Here is a 21,261-nt window from a genome sequence, read left to right as displayed (position 1 = left end):
TGCTACACAGATGCCAAATTTTTTTTTTTTATGTAGTTGAACGAAAAAAATAAACATTCAATTAAAAAATCTGAATTTACCGAGTTAAAATCTAACACATATCAATCAAATTATCTGAATTGAGACAAACATTTCATCTTATGTCTTTTAGTGGAGTGCAATGGAAACAACACTAAGTTTTTAAAAAGTTAACCAGAATAAACAAAATAATACATTGTAAACAGAATGATCTTACCTCATTGTAAACTTATCTACAGGACCTTCTACGATGATCAGTTACTGTCTTTCACTAGGGCTTGCTAGGAGTTTTCCCTTTTGAATAATAACAGGTTTCTCTGCTCCTCCCACTCCTCCTCCCCTGTTTCCTTTATATGTCTGATGCACTCCATTGCCTGTTTGTAGGCCTTTACAATTCTGAAAGTTCTATTGTAGTTTTGCCAGCCTGCACATTTTGAAGTTGGTTTGATGTTTATAGTCACAAAGCAACCAATAAGCATGCAAGAGCACAGTATTTTTCATGGTGAACCAAGCACACTAATTATAAGTATTCAGAGAAGAGTATAACTGCAGAAATCTATGACTCTTGTATTGCTATTTTTTATAGCTCCACCCCTGACTCACCTGAGCAAGAGAGATCCAAGTCAAATGGATTAAAGAACAGAATAGCGCTGTGACATTCAGCTATTCACCATTCAACTAACTTACATTGTATGACTTATTCATGGACTTTGAAAATAATCAAGATTCCAAGCAACAATTGAAGACCAAGGGGACAACACGGTCTATACATCAAAATTGTGACATTTTATGTCTTTGATAATTCAGTGTTTTACACCCAACTTCTATGTTTTTTCATTTCAGGATAAGCTGAATGTCTTCAATGACGTTAAACTGACCTGTGATCAAACAGCAGAGCACGTTAATGTAAGAATGCAGAATGATCACAGCCACATTTCTACCCTGTGGAATTATGGATGATAAACTGGTGACTGATGTTATTATCGACACATTCTTATTTGCTATCTCCTGAGCCAGGCTCAGCACACAGAGAGGCAGATCAAGGAGGAAGAGGTCAGGATAGTTGCACTAAGGGAGGAAGAGAAGCAGAAGAGTCAGAAGATGAACGAGAAGATTGAGGAGATGAGCAGAGAGAGATCATCACTTTCAGACACAATCAGAACCATAGAAGAGGATAAAAATGTATTTTGTTTCTCTGCATCTTGGAAAGGTAAGTGATCTACCTCCGGTCTCTCTCTTCTCAGTGGTTCTGTATCCAACCCCACTGACTCCTGACTGTTCTTCCAGAACCTAGTGCACACTGCCGGACCGTGAGAGGGTTTCAGGAGGACTGATTGATGTGGCAAAGCACATGAGAACCCTGCACTATAGGGTCTGGGAGAAGATGCAGGCAAGAATTCAATACAGTGAATATAAGATACAATTGGGGTAAAACTTTACCGCCATTAAAAGGTTCCAACACAGAAAACAAGAAATATGCTTAGTGAATGAAATTTACTTATTAATAAGATTATGTCCCTACCTCAATTTTTATTTAATCATGGTATGTGTGTGTTGTCAGTTCCAGTGACTCTTGACCCCAACACTGCAAACTCACATCTCTCTTGTCTGATGATCTAACCACAGTGATATACTGCAACTTCCTGACAACCCAGAGAGATTTGATGACTATACAATGGCCCTGGCCTCTGAGGGCTTTAACTCAGGAACACACGATGAGGTTGAGGACAGTACAGGACGGATCGTGGGTGTGATCACAGAGTCTTGCCGGACGAAGGGAGACTTCGGCATGTGTAGAGGATCCTGGAGTGTGTGGTTTGTAAAGGATAGGTATTTAACATATGTTCTAATGGTGCCACGTGTTCACAGACTCGATCGCCTAACCGTGAGACAGAAACCCAAGAGGGTCAGAGTGCAGCTGGACTGGTACAGAGGAAAGCTGTCATTCTCTGACCCAGATAATAACACACATATATACAAATTCACAAACACTTTCACTGAGAGAGTCTTTCCATACATCAGGAATCACTGCATTTTCCATCCTCTGAAGGTGTTTTCAGTCCCTGTAACAATGGATACAGCCTCCGTCTGAATTAGGGATTAGCATGTTGAATGAGTCAGTAACACTCACCGATGCCCTTCACCTGCTGTAACACTCTCATCAGTCAAACAATGATAACTCATCATTGTGTCCACCTTGTCTACAAACAGCAGGTATACACATCTGACTGACATTACAGTAGTGCAGAAATGGAGCTGCTTGATTGGAAACTTTTCCCTTCAGACTATTTAGTGAAAAAGGTCACCTATAAAATAATCATTCACAGGAGGTTGTGGGTGTTCATTTAAAGAAAGTGTATTTGCCATTGTGAACATAGGTAACTTGCTGATAAAAAGTTGTATATTCTTTAAAAAGTCTAAGTTGGGATAGGCTACACAGATGCCACCTTATTTTCAAATCATACAGTTCAAACCTTCCAATGATAATTATCGTGTGTCTTAATTAAGACTTCAATTCAATTCATGAAGTTAAAAAGACTCCATGGGCTGTCCTTGTCAAGACCGCTCCTCAGCCCCCCTAACACAGAGGAACGTGGTAGTTGAGCTTGCATTACACTAGATGGGGCCAGTGTATCAAAGTGTATCAAACAGACGCTAGAGGGCTTCATAGCCTTTCCATGCAAACAAAGAAACACAGAATCAGCTGTATAAAAAATTCTCAAATCCTATGCTGGAGGCTCTGTCCTGTCCTGAAAAGCTAACAAGAGCTGCTAGTAGGCTACAAGGTCTGGGTTGAATTACCCTTCGATTTAGTCAATCTAGGATAAAATGCCATTAAAATAAAGAATATATGCAGATTGTTCAAATAAATTACTGACTTAATTATTTTCCAATGGACTTGATGTCAGCCATGAATGAGAAATGCTAAACATGTCAATATAAACACTTAGTGCTAAAATAAGACAAGCCAGATTCATGTCTTTCCTAGCATGCACGTAGACGCTTAACAGTTTGATAAGGAATAGTGGGTGTATGCTTTGATGCTGGATTCCCCTCCTCTCATTGGTTTGAAACCAAAGCAGCCAATGAGACTGTTCAGTTAGATGTCCTCCTCATGCAGATACCAACCGCTGCAGTGGAGAGGAAGAGGAACTAAAGGTTTCTAAATAATACAGTAGTCCGTGATGATGGCATATAGGAAGATTCCTACTACATCAAGGAAATCTCTTTCTTATGCTCCCTCTCTTTCTCTCTCCCTCACTCTCTCTCAATCATCATGAATCAAGTCGACAATCTACTGTCAAGTTATTTTTAATCCTTGTCATATGAAGAGAAATAATGAAGAGAAATTATAGATAAAACGTATCATAATTCACAAATTCAACAATGAGTGGTTTGGAAGGAATCAGTGACAGTGGCTAACTGCAATCATTGCAATCACTAGCCTGCTATTCAGGGGAGTGGCTGTCTGGTCCCAAGTCTGGGATTAAGGAGCTCTTTTCCAAGTTTAAAATGATAAACATTCAACATTGAACATGCTGTCAATGAAGCATGATTTGTGCCATGCTCAAAACAACTGTTAACTCGGAACTGCGAAAACTTGACTTCAGTGAGTTCAAGACAACTGGGAATTCATGAATAAATGAGCCCCGACTGGGAAAACACCTTTTGAATGGTCATCCAACTCGGAATTGTAAATCTGGCCTCTTAGAGCTATGACCTTAAGATCAAAGACATCATAATGATTCAACCTTGTTCCTTTCTGAGTTCCCAGTTGTTTTGAAAGCACCATAAATTCAGAGAATGCCAGACTTTGATGACAAAATGTGTACAAGGACCGCCGCGCCACCTTCCTGTTGAAGTGAGCACAGCACAACAAGGTGAGTCTAAATATGTATTGTATGCTGCTGTATAAATTATGTAATATGCCAGGGAGATATGTATACTGTAGCTAAGAAAGTAATACTAAGTGTATGTTGTGTAGTAAGCTGTTAGTAGCCCATGTGCCTCACTCTAATCATTTAGTCTATTTACCTCTCTTAATTTTGCCTACTGCTCTGACTTGGTGGTGCACATGTAGCCTATAAGCTGTTTTAGAGAAATGATATCATTGAATATTGTAAGAGCTTCCATTGTCTGCTTATATGCCCACTTTATTTATCTTACGGTTCAGACTTGGTGTACAGGAAGAACACTGTAAGAACGACCCATGTTCTGATTTCTGTCGCTGTAAATTTCAAAAGTGCTAAACAAATAGTTATATTGACTACGTCCAGTGGCGGATTTAGGTACAAGCGACATGGACAGCCGCCCAGGCGGCATCTTGCCCTCACAAAAAAATGTGGAATGGTGACATTAGCGTGATCGGTTTTCTTTCGCTCATTTGCACGTCACGTTAATGATATCATGTCACCGTGTGGGACTGTGGGTCAATTAACCTTGGCGGAGTGGGCACCATAATTCTAGTTTGTGAGCTAGGCAGGCTACTGGGAAGGTCTACCCAATCAGAAGTACAAGATGGGGAGGGGGGTGGGGGTAGGTTGACCTCAGGTCTCCCCATTGGAAGCCGGAGGTATGGGGAGCGGGGGAATCTATCAAATAGCACAACTCTAACTTTGTACAGTACTAATGCAATTAGTAAAATTAGTCACACTACGAAATGCTACCAAATAAACAACAATTCATTCATAATACTGTGAATATATACAGTTGAAGTCGGAAGTCTACATACACTTAGGTTGGAGTCATTAAAACTCGCTTTTCAACCACTCCACAAATTTCTTGTTGACAAACTATAGTTTTGGCAAGTCTGTTAGGACATCTCCTTTGTGCATGACACAAGTAATTTTTCCAACAATTGTTAAAAGACAGATTATTTCACTTACTATTGTCACGTCCTGACCATAGTGCTTATGTGTTTTGCTTGTTTTAGTGTTGGTCAGGACGTGAGCTGGGTGGGCATTCTATGTTGTGTGTCTAGTTTGTCTGTTTCTGTGTTCGGCCTAATATGGTTCTCAATCAGAGGCACCTGTCAATCGTTGTCCCTGATTGAGAATCATATATAGGTGGCTTGTTTTGTGTTGGGATTTTGTGGGTGGTTGTTTCCTGTGTCGGTGTTTGTGCCACACGGGACTGTGATGGTTGGTTCGTTTGTTGTTTTGTATTTTGTCTAGTTTTCGTGTTATTAAATCATGGAAACTTACCACCCTGTACATTGGTCCTCCGATCCTTCTCGCCTCTCCTCGTCCGATGAGGAGGACGACTTAGACTGCCGTTACAACTATTCAATGTATCACAATTCCAGTGGGTCAGAAGTTTACATACACTAAGTTGACTGTGCCTTTAAACAGCTTGGAAAATTCCAGAAAATTATGTCATGGCTTTAGAAGATTCTGATAGGCTAATTGACATAATTTGAGTCAATTGGAGGTTTACCTGTGGATGTAGTTCAAGGCCTACCTTCAAACTCAGTGTCTCTTTGCTTGACATCAAGGGAAAATCAAAAGAAATCAGCCAAGACCTCAGAAAAAAAATTGTAGACCTCCACAAGTCTGGTTCATCCTTGGGAGCAATTTCCAAATGCCGGAAGGTACCACGTTCATCTGTACAAACAATAATACAAAAGTATACGCAGCCGTCATACCGCTCAGGAAGGAGAAGCGTTCTGTTTCCTAGAGATGAACGTACTTTGGTGCGAAAAGTGCAAATCAATCCCAGAGCAACAGCAAAGGACCTTGTGAAGATGCTGGAGGAAACAGGTACAAAAGTATCTATATCCACAGTAAAACGAGTCCTATATCGACATTACCTGAAATGCCGCTCAGCAAGGAAGAAGCCACTGCTCCAAAACCACCATAAAAAAGCCAGACTATGGTTTGCAACTGCACATGGGGACAAAGATTGTACGTTTTGGAGAAATGTCCTCTGGTCTGATGAAACAAAAATAGAACTGTTTGGCCATAATGACCATCATTATGTTTGGGTGAAAAAGGGGGGACTTGCAAGCCGAAGAACACCATCCCAACCGTGAAGCACAGGGGTGGCAGCATCGTGTTGTGGGGGTGCTTTGCTGCAGGTGGGACTGGTGCAATTCACAAAATAGATGGCATCACGAGGAAGGAAAATGATGTGGATATATTGAAGCAACATCTCAAGACATCAGTCAGGAAGTTAAAAGCTTGGTCGCAAATGGGTCTTCCAAATGGACAATCACCCCAAGCATACTTCCAAAGTTGTGGCAAAATGGCTTAAGGACAACAATGTCAAGTTATTGGGTATTGGAGTGGTCATCACAAAGCCCTGACATCAATCCTATAGAAAATTTGTGAGCAGAACTGAAAAAGTGTTTTTCGAGCAAGGAGGCCTACAAACCTGACTCAGTTACACAGGCTCTGTCAGGAGGAATGAGCCAAAATTCACCCAGCTTATTGTAGGAAGCTTGTGGAAGGCTACCCGAAACATTTGACCCAAGTTAAACATTTTTAAAGGCAATGCTACCAAATACTAATTGAGTGTATGTAAACTTCTGACCCACTGGGCATGTGATGAAAGAAATAAAAGCTGAAATAAATCATTCTCTCTAGTATTATTCTGACATTTCACATTCTTAAAATAAAGTGGTGATCGTAACTGACCTAAAACAGGGAATTGTTACTAGGATTAAATGTCAGGAATTGTGAAAAACTGAGTTTAAATGTATTTGGCTAAGATGTATGTAAACTTCTGACTTCAACTTTAGTTTCACAGGCATATTGTTGCATTTTTTACTGGTTTGTGCGAAATCGTTCAGAATAATATAAAACCAGTCTGCACACCACCAAGGGGATTTGGTTTAGTCTTGACTCTTGGTTGACAGTGTTGGGGGATGGGTAATGTATTGATGCTCCAGTGCCAAATCAACACACATGGATAAGAAAAGGTCTAAGGCTCAGATGCCCAGTTTAGGAAAAAGAGGAAAGAAGAAGAGGAGAAACACACAAAAGATAAAGGTATGCAGCTATGTCCCCTCTTTATGAGTATACTATTATGCATGTCATGAAATAGGCTAGTGTTCTGTTTGTTAGCATACTGTATGTTGCTATGTTACTTGCTATGCTATTATACATAGGGGGGCAATATTCCGTTTTCTGTCCAACTAGCTTACATAACATTATTGATTTGGTTAACTTTCAGGTGACATCATAAAGGTTTTCTGTGATTGTATTGACTAGGTCCTGAACTCAGTAAGGGGAATTTCCAATGCTGTAGGCTAAATTAAAAGAAGTCCATATTATGCTGATATTTTTTTAAATCTTTAGTGAGATATATAGAGTCTTTTGGGGTGAATAAAAATTACAGTTAGTGCAGAATGGTGCCTTTGGGGGGGGGGGGGGGGTCGCACAGGGAGCCATACAAGTTAGACCTGACTACGTCTGTCCTAGCTCGCTCTATAATATCCTAATCGAAATTACGGATTGGCTCTTATCCGCTCTTATTGTTTAAGTAAGTCAGCCATATCAGCTGTGTGTTTTTTAAAGGCAGTAAAAGAGGCTGAACAGACTGTTTCGCTGCCAAACAAGGCTCTATTGATAGCCAGGTGTAGCAGTGGTAAGATGGGACTGCTGTTGGACAGCTTTATGTAGGCCGTTTGTGATCACAGTTTGTCACCGTTATACTGCAATTAATGTATTGTTTAGTGTTATGTTGCGTAGTGGCTTTGCTGGCATGCATCCCACTTTTTAGTGTTTGCCCCACCATGCTTGAAATCGCCAGTGACACACACAAAACACATACAAACAAATACGAATGTAACCTGGTGGCCAAAATCATCTCCACTCTTTGAATCAGAACATGCATTGTTAATTCAGAAAATATTCAGGAAAGTTAGTTGTCTAACATAACAAATATTATCTCTGTCTACACCCTCCTCTTCCCTCCCCCACCCTCCATCGCTGAGCAAGTGGAGCTTTGCGCTGCGCATTGACGTGGTGCTCTTGCGCCCCTAATTTTCACAGACTATAGTGGGCGTGCTGTTGGCAATGGGGATGGCGTCACCGGCAACGTGTTCTGTGTGTACATAGTAGCAAGACAACAACGAGCCTTTGACAGAAGAGACACACGAGTCAGATCATACAAGTCTGACACTTGGAGAAAGGACCAGGAACAGCTGCGAATTCAAACCCTGAAGAAGAGACCAGAGGAGCTGACAAGGTGTTACAAAGAAAGGGATTCTGACATGCACTGGCAGAAATGTGAGTGTTTATTATGTTGATGATGAATATGACATTGACTCGCAGGCTACTAATAAGCCTAGATACGAATATTGTGATCATATAGCGGATGTTGTGACATTGACAATCAAATGCTATTTTTAACATTCTCTTGCTGCTCAGTTTTGAACATCCATTCCTAATGTCTAAGTTACATAATTGTTTTGATGAATAAGTGGCAAGTAGGCTTAGACAATAGCCTACAAGTCAGGACTAACATTCAAAAATAAATGAGGGTTGTTATAAAGTGGGTAGGCCTATATCATATCATACAATTGAGTGCATCAAACTAATGTGAGATTATTAAAACGTTAATACTAAGAAGTTAAGTCAACATTTACAGGCAATGATGAAAACAATAGCCTACTTTTGCGTATTGAAAACAGACAGCGGGGAAATCCTCTCAACCCTCGCCCATGTTCGCTACATCTCAGTTCCCCTTTTAATGCTGGGTGTGAAGGGGGAACCCGGATAGGCTATTTTACACACGCAATAATGAACGTGATTTGCCACTGCCGGCGACTGGCATAGTGTAGCAGTCAACTCTATGCAATATGTTAGTCTACATAGTACCACAGTCATTGAGGAAGTTCACTTCGTTTTCTCTGCTCGGCACCGCAGCATATCGAGCCAGCAAACAGAAAGGTCTTCGGAATCCCCGCCGCCCACGCGCATGACTAAATGGCCAGGGGTTTCCGCGATTTAAATATTACATTGCAACAACGTTCAGACAGGGTATCCCAGCAGCCCTGTCTCCTTGTCATTGATCGTTTAACTAACTTCCCAACTTTGACAACTGTAAAAATCGACCTTTGAACATGTTTAGTGCAATAGGCTGATGTAAATAACTTTCTGCACTGATATAATTATTTGTCTGCCTAATGATGTACTGTAACTCTAGGTTCAAATGGACTTGTAGAGTACTACGTGCATTATTCTACACCCAAACTCAAGTAGCAATATGCTTTATAGAGCACTACATCACTATGTAGGTAATATTACAGACTACAGCTAGGACCTTTATTGCCTGCTTGGTAACAAAGAACATCTATTGAGGACAGTTCTCCCTCTCTGTGGGTGTTTTAAAAGAAATACTGATTTTGGACATGGACAGTAGACTGCCTTTAAGGGTTAATACCCGACTGTAGCCTATCCTGTATCTGTAGGGGGGTTATTCTATCCCCCAACATGCACTACTAGTCAAATATTTGCATGAGATTATTTTTGGGTAGGCACACCTGTTGTCTACAGTATGCACCAGTGGCCAGAGCTGCCCTTCCGTGTGTAGATCACCCTTTCTCTCTCACCCCTGTGAGGCATCCCCTCTATTAGTATTCATCCCTCCTACACTGTGGTGAATGTTGAGAAATGACGTAGGGAGACTCACTAATGACTTTACAGTATCTGATGATGTATGGTATGAAGATGAACTCATTAGATACATTGGAATAAAGTCTTGAGATGGTCACAACCCATTTTCAGTTTCATTTTACCAATATGTCATAGTTTGGCAAATTGATTCTTATTTGGCCTATAACAGTAGTAGCAATACATTTTTAATAATAATATAATACAATAGGAGTCTCTGACAGTAATGTTTCTAATGATTGTTATAAGGTATGAAAATTGTACATGTAATAAATGTAATGTGTAATTTTAGCTTAGCTAAAATTCCTTGGCATCTCCTGTCTTATTTTTAGTTTTGAAAGTGCCAGTAGTCTTTTTATTCCTTACTCAGCAAGACAGTAAACTGAGGAAAGAGAAAATAAATGAGAGACAAAATTGAGAGACAAGTAAAACTCAGGTCCAAGAGAAGAGAGAGACAAGGAACAGAACGTTAATAACTTCTGGAGTTTCCACAATTGCAGAATAGAAAGGCAGTTCCTCCTTTGTATCCATTTGAGTGGCTTCAAGTGATACCATATTTTGCTCGTTGTGAGAGGGATACTTAAAGTGAAAACGCAACACACCCCTCACCCAGGCATTCACTTTACTCTCGCTCTCGAGTCAGAGATTTTGACGTTCCACTGAAACGGTGTTGATGCGGGTGTGTTTTTATCACTCCTTCCTATGTTCACCGAACCCCCTTGGGGAATAGACGAGACTCCTGTAGCATTCAAATGTGTTATTGCAACTAGACCAAAAACTCAGGCTCACACCCCAAAAAGCCCCCTTTCTATGGCTTATTGTCTTCTAAGAAAAGGACAGGTGATGTGAGATATCTGTGAGAAACTATCTACTCCATGACCACATTTATGAATCATCATGCTAATAGTCAGACACTATGTTATGGCTGCCAGCCCAGTCACACAGCAGAGCAGACATGGCCCACGTTTATATGTTCACTCTTCACTTCTGGGTTGTAACGTGCTCTCGGCACACACAGCAGCGACAGGAAGGTGTTGTGGTTTACCACAGCCAGCGTAACGGAGCTAGACAGGAAAGAGTCACAGAAAATGTGCAGTGGCAAGCCTCCACATGGTAGTGGTTCTATTGAATCTATCTGTTAGTTCTGACCTCACAGCCTGTTTTCCTAATGGAATAGGTTCCTCAGAGCTCTCTCTCTACCTGTTTATGCTCCTCAGTGGAAATGTCGCTTTGTCTTTCACGTGCGGGGTGATGACTTCGAGGAAAAACTACCCTGCTTTGCCGCACACAAGCAATATCAAGCTGGAAACCTCAGATACCTATATTTTTCACCACTATCTCTCTTTCCTCTGGCTGCTGAATGGAACAGAAAGTGATGGGGAAAAAGAGTAAACATGATATCATTGATGAATCATGGGAAATCACAGAGCTGGAGGAGAATGGCCTCTTTTTGCCAATCCAAAAACTAAAGAATGAAGCGTTATCCAAAATTACCACATTACTTCATATTATGTCATAACACTATACCAACGGCCTTATCTGTGTCGCTCTGTAGTAATACATGTCTGATAAGAATAGTAGACCATTGTAGAAATGCACCCCAATAGAGAACAAATGTCATGGTCGACTTCATGGCTATCCACCAAAGATCTTTCATTGCAACATCACCTTTGTCTCCACAGCACCGAAGGAGAAGCCGTGTTACACTCTTCCCACAGTGAAGAAACTCCTGGAGCAGAAGAGGAAGAGGGAAACCTCCTCGACGGCAACAACCAGTACCGGTGTCTCCACTGCCACTGTCCTCTCCCAACAGGTGTCAACACCAGAGAAGTCTACCTCAACAGGTGAGTACTGCTTTAAGCACCCATGTAAGCCCTTTGCAACCCAACCAGACCTGGGTCAAGTACATTGTCAAATCATTCAAATACTTTTCCATTGACATTGACAGATGGGTTAACTTGTGACCCTCCCAGGTGTAGCCAGCAGCTACTCAGACATGGCAGTGGGGTATGAGAGATGGGGTCCTATGGATGAGCACCAAGCCCTCTCGGCCATACATGAAGGTCCATTCTCCCCTATGGGGAACAATTACTTCTCCAGCCCATCCTCCTCAATGGACTACAGCCAAACTCCGGCCTACAGCACTCAGATGGCCTCCAGCTACACCACACAGCAGATTCAGGACTACCCAGACACCAGGATGCCTCAGCATTATGTAAGGAGCACTGGTTTCTCAAACAGAAGCAATTTGACATTACATCATCCTTTTGACTACTTGTTGTTCACTTGCTATTAAGTACATGAACAGTATGTGCTATAGCATTTATGATGATACCAATTTTACCTTTACAGACGGAGTGTCCAGTGACCGAGGCTGTGTCTAGTTTGGTTCCTTCAGGGCCCCTGCAGACCGCTGTCTTCTCCTGGTCATCGGGGGCCCTGGGCCCCACAGAGCCTGTCCAGCAGATGTTTAGTGGCCAGATGGATGTTATTAAGCTGGAGGAAGCCAGGATGTTCCTCAGAGGGATGGACTACAACAGAACCACCTGGCAGGATGACGACGGAGACACGTAAGTGTGTGTGTGTGTGTGTGTGTGTGTGTGTGACATCAGCTTGTGACCTGATGTTGAGAAAGTAGACATGTCTAAGTTTAAGAAAATGTTAAGAGAAACTTGGCAAATGTCTTATGTCTCATGACACTTTACATTTTCAACTGTAGGTGTCACCTGCAACCAATTTGTCACGTTGTATTGTCTTGTCAGGATTCTGCATATCTACACAGCCAAGGGCCTGAGGGAGTATGCATTCGCTGCAGCAGAGAGGCTTGCTGAGCTGGGAAGGCTAGACTCCAAGGAACACAAGGGGAAGGTATGCACCAAGAAGACACTTCTCCTTTAGAGAACACAGGATTTAGTTCAACACAAATGAGATGCTTCCTCCAAAATAAATTTGTAACCCCCCCCCCCCCCCCCGCCCCCGCCCTCTCTCCTGTATCCCAGACTGCTTTGCTGGTGGCGGTGACTGCTAACCATCCGGAAATCGTCCAGGATCTGTTGTCTTTGGGAGCGGATATAAATGCCTGTGATGTCAAAGGTCAAACAGCACTTCATCTTGCTGCCACCTATGGCTTCCCCAGGGTTATGCAGGTAAACCAGCAGCACTGCCTTCAACCAAAGTTATCATCTGTTAGGGCTCAATCTAGATGAAAAACTGAATTATGAGAAATAACCAATTTCAATCTTTGGATCTGTATTTGTAGGTTATTCTCTCCATTGGGCCTGGAGTGAACCTGGAGGCTCGCAATTTTGAAGGTAACATCCAGTCAAATGAGAAGAGCACAACCATTACTCAAAAGACATGACAAACTATATAATAAGACAACAGAATAAGTAATAACAATAGAATAAAGTATTTTCCCACTCCTGTCTCAGGTCTGACTCCTCTGCACTGTGCAGCCATCTCCCACAGTGGCACCGTGAAGACTCTCTCCTCCCTCTCCTCCACCGGGCTGGGTGATGCCAGCCTCCATGCCCTGGCAGAGGAGAAGCTCTCCTGGCTGCAGATGCTACTCAACACCGGAGCCTCCCTGACGAGCCAGGTACTGAATGCACTACTTAAATGTAACGTACAAGTGTTAGTATTTTAGAGCCAGTGTTCTACAAGTGGTGCCAGTACTCAATAAGTAGAAAACACCATCTATACCTCCGTCCACACAAGGGAATGGCATGGTTCATTTTGGTAGAAAATAAATCATATCTGGAGCTATTAGTCAGCTTTTTGTCTACCCAACCTCACACCTGCAAAAATCTTGAATGGGTTTTGAATATTTTCCTCACTTTCGGCACGTTGCGGTTTCATTTGGAGGCTTCATACAGTGTTTTCCTCTGTTTCCAGGAAATCAAAAGTAACAAGACTGTTCTTCATTTGGCTGTGAAGGAGGGGAACATCCAGCTCGTTCGCCATCTGCTGAAGACCCCCCTAGACAACATGAGGGACTTTGTCAACATGAAGGTCAGTGCTGCTGTGAGATTGTCCGCTCTTCAAAGGTGTAGAGAAACTGACCTGTGTCCTGAGACTCCATGAAAAGAGAAAGGAGAGGTAGAACATCTTCAGCAGTGTGTGAAAAGGTGAAAGGAAAAGACTGAAAAGAAAGGGAGACTCATCGACAGTGTGTGCATATCTTATTGCCATAGTGTTGAACTACACTCACAGCTTCATGATTCCCTTTACCTCCTCACCGACAGGCCCATGGTCATACTGCGCTGCACATGGCTGCTGGTCTCCATGGCAGCCCACACCAAGAGGAGATGCTGAGGCTGCTGCTGGGCCGAGGGGCCGACCCCAGCATCCGCAACCTGGAGAACGACCAGCCTGCACACCTGCTGCAGAGTGGACCCCACGGGGAACAGGTGAGCAGTCAGACAGACAGACAGACAGCAAATGGCCATTTTGTTTCATTCATATAATCTCAGCTCACCTATCCCTGTCCCATCTGTTTTCAGCTCAAGCTCATCCTGAAGAAGCGAAGTGCTTCCTCTCGTCGACGTGTAATGTCCTTACAGGACCAAGAGTGACCCGGACTAGTTTTTATGTCCCTGTGTATCCCTCCACCTCTTTTCAGAGGAAGTACTGAAGGTCTGTACTGTAGGTTGAATCCAGACATTTGTACTTCCAAGAGGGAGGGATTCTAGCGTATCTTCATGTGAGGATTTTCAAACACCGCAAATCTCTAATATATACTAGGGCATTCACTTTGAAACTATATGTTTGATTGACATGATTTTGGTCACTATCTGAATTCAGTTCTGAATTTAATGGCTAGCTAGTAATGAGCAATGGTAACAGGTGGTATTCCAGTCCGCCCTGATATTACTGTCACTCAGTACAACCTTGATTTCTATGAAATCGTTTACATTATATTCAAAGCTGCACAGACTCATTGTGTGAGTACCACCCAGCCGGGAAGCCCTCTTTAGAGGTATATCTGAGGAGGGTTTCTGGGCTACCACCCCCACTCATTCTCTTGTCAAAACTTCCCACCATGGTCAGAAATCATATTGGTTTGTTGAAAGGTGGTTGTTGTTTCACTAAGCATGTGACACAGTGTACCATTGTGCGCATGCTTTCAATGTCTTTTATAACTTAACTAGGTCTTTTCTTTTTATATTTGATATACTCACAGCGCTCATTGAATAGCTAATATTTTGTCAGTGGTGGAAAAAGTACTCAAAAGTCATACTTGAATAAAAGTAAAGATACCTTAATAGAAAATGACTCAATTAAAAGTGAGTCACCCAGTAAAATATTACTTGAGTAAAAGTAAATATACTTAAGTATCAAAAGTAAATTTAATTGCTAAAATTTACCTTTTTAAATTTACCGATAGCCAGGGGCACACTACAGCACTCTGACAGTAATTTACAAACAAAGCTATTGTGTTTAGTGAGTCCGCCAGATCAGAGGCAGTAGGGATGACCAGGGATGTTCTCTTGATAAGTGCGTGAATTGGACCATTTTCCTGTCAAAATGTAACGAGTTCGTTTGGTTGTCAGAAAAAAAGTATGGAGTAAAAAGTACATTATTTTCTTTAGGAATATAGTGAAGTAAAAGTAAAAGTAGTCAAAAATATAAATAGTAAAGTACAGATAACCCCAAAAACGACTTAAGCAGTACTTTAACGTATTTTTACTTAATTACTTTACACCACTGTATATTGTCTCATTCATACTATTACTTATGGAAAGAACATTTTATATTTACTGTGTAAAGGGAATATGTTGATATTGACAACACATGCTATATAAAATTATATAACATATCAACAGTGTATACAATGTAGTACCAGTAGTATTTATTTCTTAAAGGGCATTATAGGTGGAGTATTTCAGTTATGACTCGTTTCACCTTCAACCAATCAGGTATTTTCAAACATGACTCATGATTGAAAATACCACATGTTTTGTGGTGACAAGAAAACATCCATCACTTACTCATCTACCTTTTCTGACTGTTTTTTTCTTCTTTTTAATCTCCAATGAGGTAGCATGCATGTGCCCTTTGAAATATTGTTGTAGTGAATATACCACTTCATCACTGTCAGTGGCATAAAAAATGTCATTAAAAAAACATCTCATTGGAGATATGACACAACATTTCCCCAAACGTATAGAAGAAATGATTTTCAAATGTGATTTCCCCTAGTTTTGTCACCTGAGCAGTCTTAGTCTAGGCACATACAGAGATGTTCTTTGTATGTTCCTAGGTCTAAATCATAGGTGAGTTAACATGAGGGAGAATAACTAATGTTATCATTTAAAGATGGTACTAGAGAATCTGTTGATTTTGGCTGCTTGGTTCCATTTTGTTCACCGTTTTTGGATTATATACTACTTGGACAGTTTGTAACAGTGTAATACTGCTGTTACTTTTCACTGAATGTATCCTTCTGATTTACTAAATTGCCTGATTTACTGAACTTAACGCTGGCATTAAATCTGTTCTTCAAGTATCTCTATTTGTCATCTATTTTATACTCCATTTTACATCACATGAATGTATTGATAAAGGTTCATATAAAAAATATGGGAAATAACTGTAAACAATACATCAATAAGACCATTGTATACAGGGTGATTTTTATTGCAGCAGCTGCCTTATTGGTTAGCACTGGTGAGAATCACTCATTTGCTTTTGGTTAACTGTTACGCCATTGGCTCAGTATCAGGGATTACTAGTGCTACATACCAGTAAATAAAAATAGCTGAAGATAACAGACATTGTACTGTCAGCAAGTAATAAACAGCTCTAAATAATGATAACACAAACATTTTATTTGCAGGTAGTTACTGTACCTTCTTATCTTAATGTATTGCCCTTTTCATTAAGCTTAAACTCATACACTTTTAAAATGCCCATTCCTTCAACCCAAGTAATACCTTTTTAGTGCTTTGAATGATTCTACTCGTGCAATATAATTTAAAATGCAATAGGAGAAGGAAAAAGGCCATTGACATACTGTACAGGTAGCACCCTCTTACAGAACCCAGAGAATGATAGGAGTCTTCATTCCTGCTTCTGTTTCAAATTGCTGTAAAATTAACATCTGACATGGGGTTGACATTCTTCTCATTGCCACCTAGAACACAACCACCCACGGCAATCCACTTAATGTCATCAGAAATGACAGCAGATAAATCCTGAGCCAACCATCAGTAAAACACAGTGGGATAATGGGTTTGGTTTGATATCTTAATTCATGCTTGAGGTTATTAATACAGGTCCAATGTGAAATCCTAAATGTAAAAGACCTCTCTCACACGACTGGATAATAAAAATGTAGATTTCTAAAGTGCATTGAGAGTACTATGAAGTAAAATGAGACATGCAATCAACTTTCTTGGGTGTGCAGAGAGAGCACAGCATTCAGTTCTGTTTCAACACTACCCACATCATGATATACATTTACAGTGCACCTGAAAGCTGATCTTGGGCCAGGTATGTTTTTTTGCTTTTAGTTGCAGATTTGGGATAAACCCCAAATCAGCACTGAAGGCTACTTTACTTTCTCTCCTAGGCAAGGTAGATTGGTAGCACCTAATACACAAGTAACAAAGACGGTTAAGAGTCACATCTTCATCTTGGCTTGGCTTGATATACATTTTATTTAAATCAAGAATGACAATTCCGTCATTCTTCTGGTCAGCTTAGGCTGGGTGTGCACCATTACTTGATGTTCCAATGGGCGCTGGTGTGTGTCAGCCATAAACAAGTGAGTGTGTGTTATTGTGTGTGTTGGCCTCTCTGCGGCACCTCCCATGATGACTCTCCCTCGCTTCCATGCACACTTTGTCTATACTGTTGGAGGTGGCACTGCAACACAAGATAGAGGACAGTGTGTTATTATTATTTCTCTCTCTCTCACTCTCACTCTCTTACTCTCACTCTCACTCTCACTCTCACCATCTGTCTTTGGTATTTGGGTGCCTGCTGTATTAGAGCTGAAAACGAGAAGACAAGAGAAGACAGTTATTCACTCTGACACAAGGAGAGAAAGGGAATTAAAGGAAGCAATCCTGGATAGTTCCGACAGTTCAGTTCTCCTCAAAGCTTTGTGGAAACAACCACAATGTAACCAAGACCATGTGTGTTCTGACCAGAAGGTGAGAGAAGGTATTTTTGATGAATTAGGTCAACTGTATCCATGCACAGGGGTTGTGGCCACAAAGCTTTGACAATCGTAGGATCAATTTGGGGCAAAATGCAGTGATCTGTCAGGATCTTCCCTATCAGTGTCCTCTCACAAAGGGTAGGCGAGAAGGAGAGACTGGGTCGGCATGCCATTGGCTGTAAACATACACTCTTTGAGGCCATCCACCCACACTGCCAACCCATGCAACAACGGCCCCCATTTTCAACCAGGGGCCCCAAAAAAGCCCTAATGCAGGACATTTCCTTAATATTGTTTGTTTGACAAGAACACTTGATGTTCAAAAATGTCAAAGATGGCACAGAGTTAGACTACTAGACTATCTTGAGATATTTGACTGTAATATGATGCTCCGTATAAGGGTGGCTGCTTAATTAGTTGAATGGGTGGGCAATATTGTTGTATTTAGAGAGGGAGGGCGGGACTGTAATATCTTAACCAATAGGCAGCATTCAGACATAGGATCCACTGTCGGAGGGGAGAGAGGGGGAAAGGACAGACATGGTAACAGTAAAATAGTATTAGTAAAGCCATCCTGTATTTGGTGGGGACTCCTCTTCCAAAGTCTGATGCATTCCACATGCACAGGCGGAGCAACTGCCAAGCCATGTACAAACTCTTACTTGGAAGATGATTTTGAGCATGTGAGTTTTTTACCTGTTGAAGAGATAAAAAGTTACAGTAATCTTCAGAGAGTTACGGGTGAGCATGTGACAGAGTAGGCGGAGTGTGTGCAAGCATACTTACTAAGAGCTATTAGGATACCCGACACAAACAAGATAACACCAATGATGACCCCTGTAGTTCGAAGTGTCTCATAATCTGAAACCAAAAAGAAAATCTATAATCATGAACATTAGTAGTAGTTACATGGTACAACTCATATGCCATGTATGGTGTGACTCAAATAACAAATTAATCCATTCGGATGAATTCACTCACCATATTCGAAGTCACTTTGATCATGAAAACTCGATTCTGTACAGAAAACACAAATTATTAATCAGAACAAACAACCATGTATTATCAACATTAGGCCTAATAACAAGGTTCTAACATTATGTAATGTAAGTTATAAAAAATGACAGAATCTTGCAGTGCTGGAGAAGTAAACAGCCAATAGACCGAGTCCAAACTCATGGGCACGCCCTTTTTGGGATGGGAGTCGGTTCAGCACCATGGACAGCAGAACGCGAACGGTTTTGGGAAAACGTCGGGAAATGAGTAGCCTAATGTGGACAGATTTTGCTCTCGTCTTTATCACTGATTCTAAATTGGCATACTCATGATAGCGATGAAAGCAATTGCAATTTGAGTTAGTGCGTTATTTTGCTTCATGTGATCACACGAATAGACCAACTGTAAATCAAATCAACGCGCTACACCAACAGGAATATCTTAAACGTAAATCTTCCAGTTTGCTAGGCGTTATCTTAAAGACGACAACAGCTGTCTCCGTGCTGCTTGACTGCGGAGCGCTGATCAATGCAGTCTTTGCTCAGCAGAAAAGACCGCCCACAGAAAGTGGGTTAGAAGCGCACGAGAGGCGTTCAATACAACGCGCTTTACAAGACAATCAATCAAGTTGCATATACCGATTATCCATATCGGATGTGTTCAAAAATAGAACAATCCTAATAATTGTTCATTCAATATTTTATACACTAAAGTGCTGTCCACACCCCTGGTGTTGAACTGTGCTCCAACATCTTCAGATGAGAGCTCCCAGCCATAGTCCAAGTAAATATGCTAAATCTTGGCTTTAACGAGTATAAGATCGGAGCGTCGACAATGCGGCTTTATGTTGCTGAACTCCCACTTTATGTAATGGCTTAGTTGGCGCTTTCAACTTCTCCCCAGCGCTCTACCCCTCCCCTCTTGCACCCTGATGGGCAGACCAACACAACCATCCACAAATTATAAGAAAACCATGCATTTACAAAAAAGACAGTGAGTATTACGTAATTTGAAAAATAATAAGCAATAGGTTCATAGATTAAATGGAAAGGGATCCAAAACATGGGAAAAGTAGCCTAGACTGTAATGGCGCTCTAACAGCAATGCACCAATTGTTCATCAATTCCATGAAATAGAAATTGATGGGATGAGTCTAGGAGCAAGCTTAGCCTAAATAATTGATGTGCAAGAACAGTGAGCAAAGAATCTGTACATAAAACATTATGAAACTCACTAGTAGTTTCAATTGTTTTGTTCTTTTTACATTTAAAGATCCCTTAGCATAGGCTACATTCAGAAAAAGACAAACCTCCTTCAGCTGACATGACTGCAGTGTGGATATACTGTGTCTTTGTCTGCTGAGTCTCTCTTGCGCCTCGATGCAGGTTTTCAGGTCAGCGGACAGAAAATGGGAAGACGCGCACTTTTGAGGTGTGGAGTAGGATATGAAGAAAAGAAAGAAAACCGCGGCTCAATAAAGTAAATTGCACAAACACTTAGAACGCACGAGAGTCCTCTAGTGGTGATGCACAGACATTGCATTTGGTTATAGGCTATTCAATGCTGCAGCCTCAGTCTACTGAGGTATCCCCCAAAGACTGAAGAAAAAATGTGCCTGCCAATGCCGATGGTATTCTACCGCACTCGAGTAGCCTACTATCATTATGCCCCGAGGAGGCGTGGGAAACTGCGAGGGGAGGAATGCGCTAACAGGTCTCTCCTCCTGTAATGCGGCACGAGGAGGGAAGATATCCCTAGCAACAGAACAACAAGGGAGAGGCTGTGCACAAAGGAATTCCCATCTCATCTATATAAAAATACAGAGTAAATGTATAGTAAAGAACAAAACATCTGCAAGTCCCTGATGGTGTAGACAGAAAATGCATGCGATATTTTATGTAATCATTTTGCCTCTAGTTTAATAAGCTCCATTATTTAACAAGGAATGCCTTAGTTAGCCTATATTTGAGTGACCAAGATTATTTAGGGAAATTCTTAATTTCAAATGGGAATTATGATTTCAAGTATTTTTCTAATGGCATGATAAAACGGTCTCTTATGCAGTCAACCCCCCTCTTCTTTTGAATGTGGCCACTTTCCGAGATAAAGGAAATAAATCGGACACTCTTTGAAAGGTCCCCTGCCTCATCCATCCTGCAGCTTGACCTCCTTTGGCCAAGAATATATCAGGAGCAGAGTTACTTTCATGATAAAATGATAGGCCACAGATTAGCATGCAACAATGGTTCTAAACAAAAGGCTACAGCATGTTTGATGTTGCTGCACTTGTTAGGAGGTTGAATGAATTCATCTACTATTGCCTGCAGAAAGGTGCGACATCAGCAAAACGGGTGTGCTGCATACCCATTAGAACTGCGCTACTGGGACAAGACCGTGCCAGTGATTGACATGGAGACTGTCTATGCCAGTGACTGACAGTGGGAAAAGTTGGAACACAATACA

The 21,261-nt window shown here is 41.3% G+C and overlaps 1 protein-coding gene and 1 long non-coding RNA gene across 2 annotated transcripts; both read left to right on the top strand.

The window, feature by feature from the left end:
• Positions 1–859: 859 nt before the first annotated feature.
• Positions 860–4,096, top strand: LOC129856676 (uncharacterized). The gene is made up of 3 exons (XR_008759796.1): positions 860–924; positions 1,036–1,228; positions 1,306–4,096. It is a non-coding gene; the product is annotated as an uncharacterized LOC129856676 (long non-coding RNA).
• Positions 4,097–7,468: 3,372 nt separating this feature from the next.
• LOC129857296 (NF-kappa-B inhibitor delta-like) lies at positions 7,469–16,143 on the top strand. Its single transcript, XM_055925395.1, has 11 exons — positions 7,469–8,249; positions 11,318–11,479; positions 11,609–11,850; positions 11,988–12,205; positions 12,398–12,503; positions 12,635–12,781; positions 12,895–12,946; positions 13,067–13,233; positions 13,530–13,646; positions 13,880–14,044; positions 14,138–16,143. Exons 1-11 carry the CDS (start codon positions 8,234–8,236, stop codon positions 14,207–14,209), a joined length of 1,464 nt encoding a protein of 487 aa, XP_055781370.1. The 5' UTR covers positions 7,469–8,233; the 3' UTR covers positions 14,210–16,143.
• Positions 16,144–21,261: the final 5,118 nt, after the last annotated feature.

The sequence above is a fragment of the Salvelinus fontinalis genome, chromosome 6 (assembly GCF_029448725.1).
Source record: "Salvelinus fontinalis isolate EN_2023a chromosome 6, ASM2944872v1, whole genome shotgun sequence".
NCBI classification, from domain to species: Eukaryota; Metazoa; Chordata; class Actinopteri; order Salmoniformes; family Salmonidae; genus Salvelinus; species Salvelinus fontinalis.
This window is presented reverse-complemented; position numbering and strand designations above follow the sequence as displayed.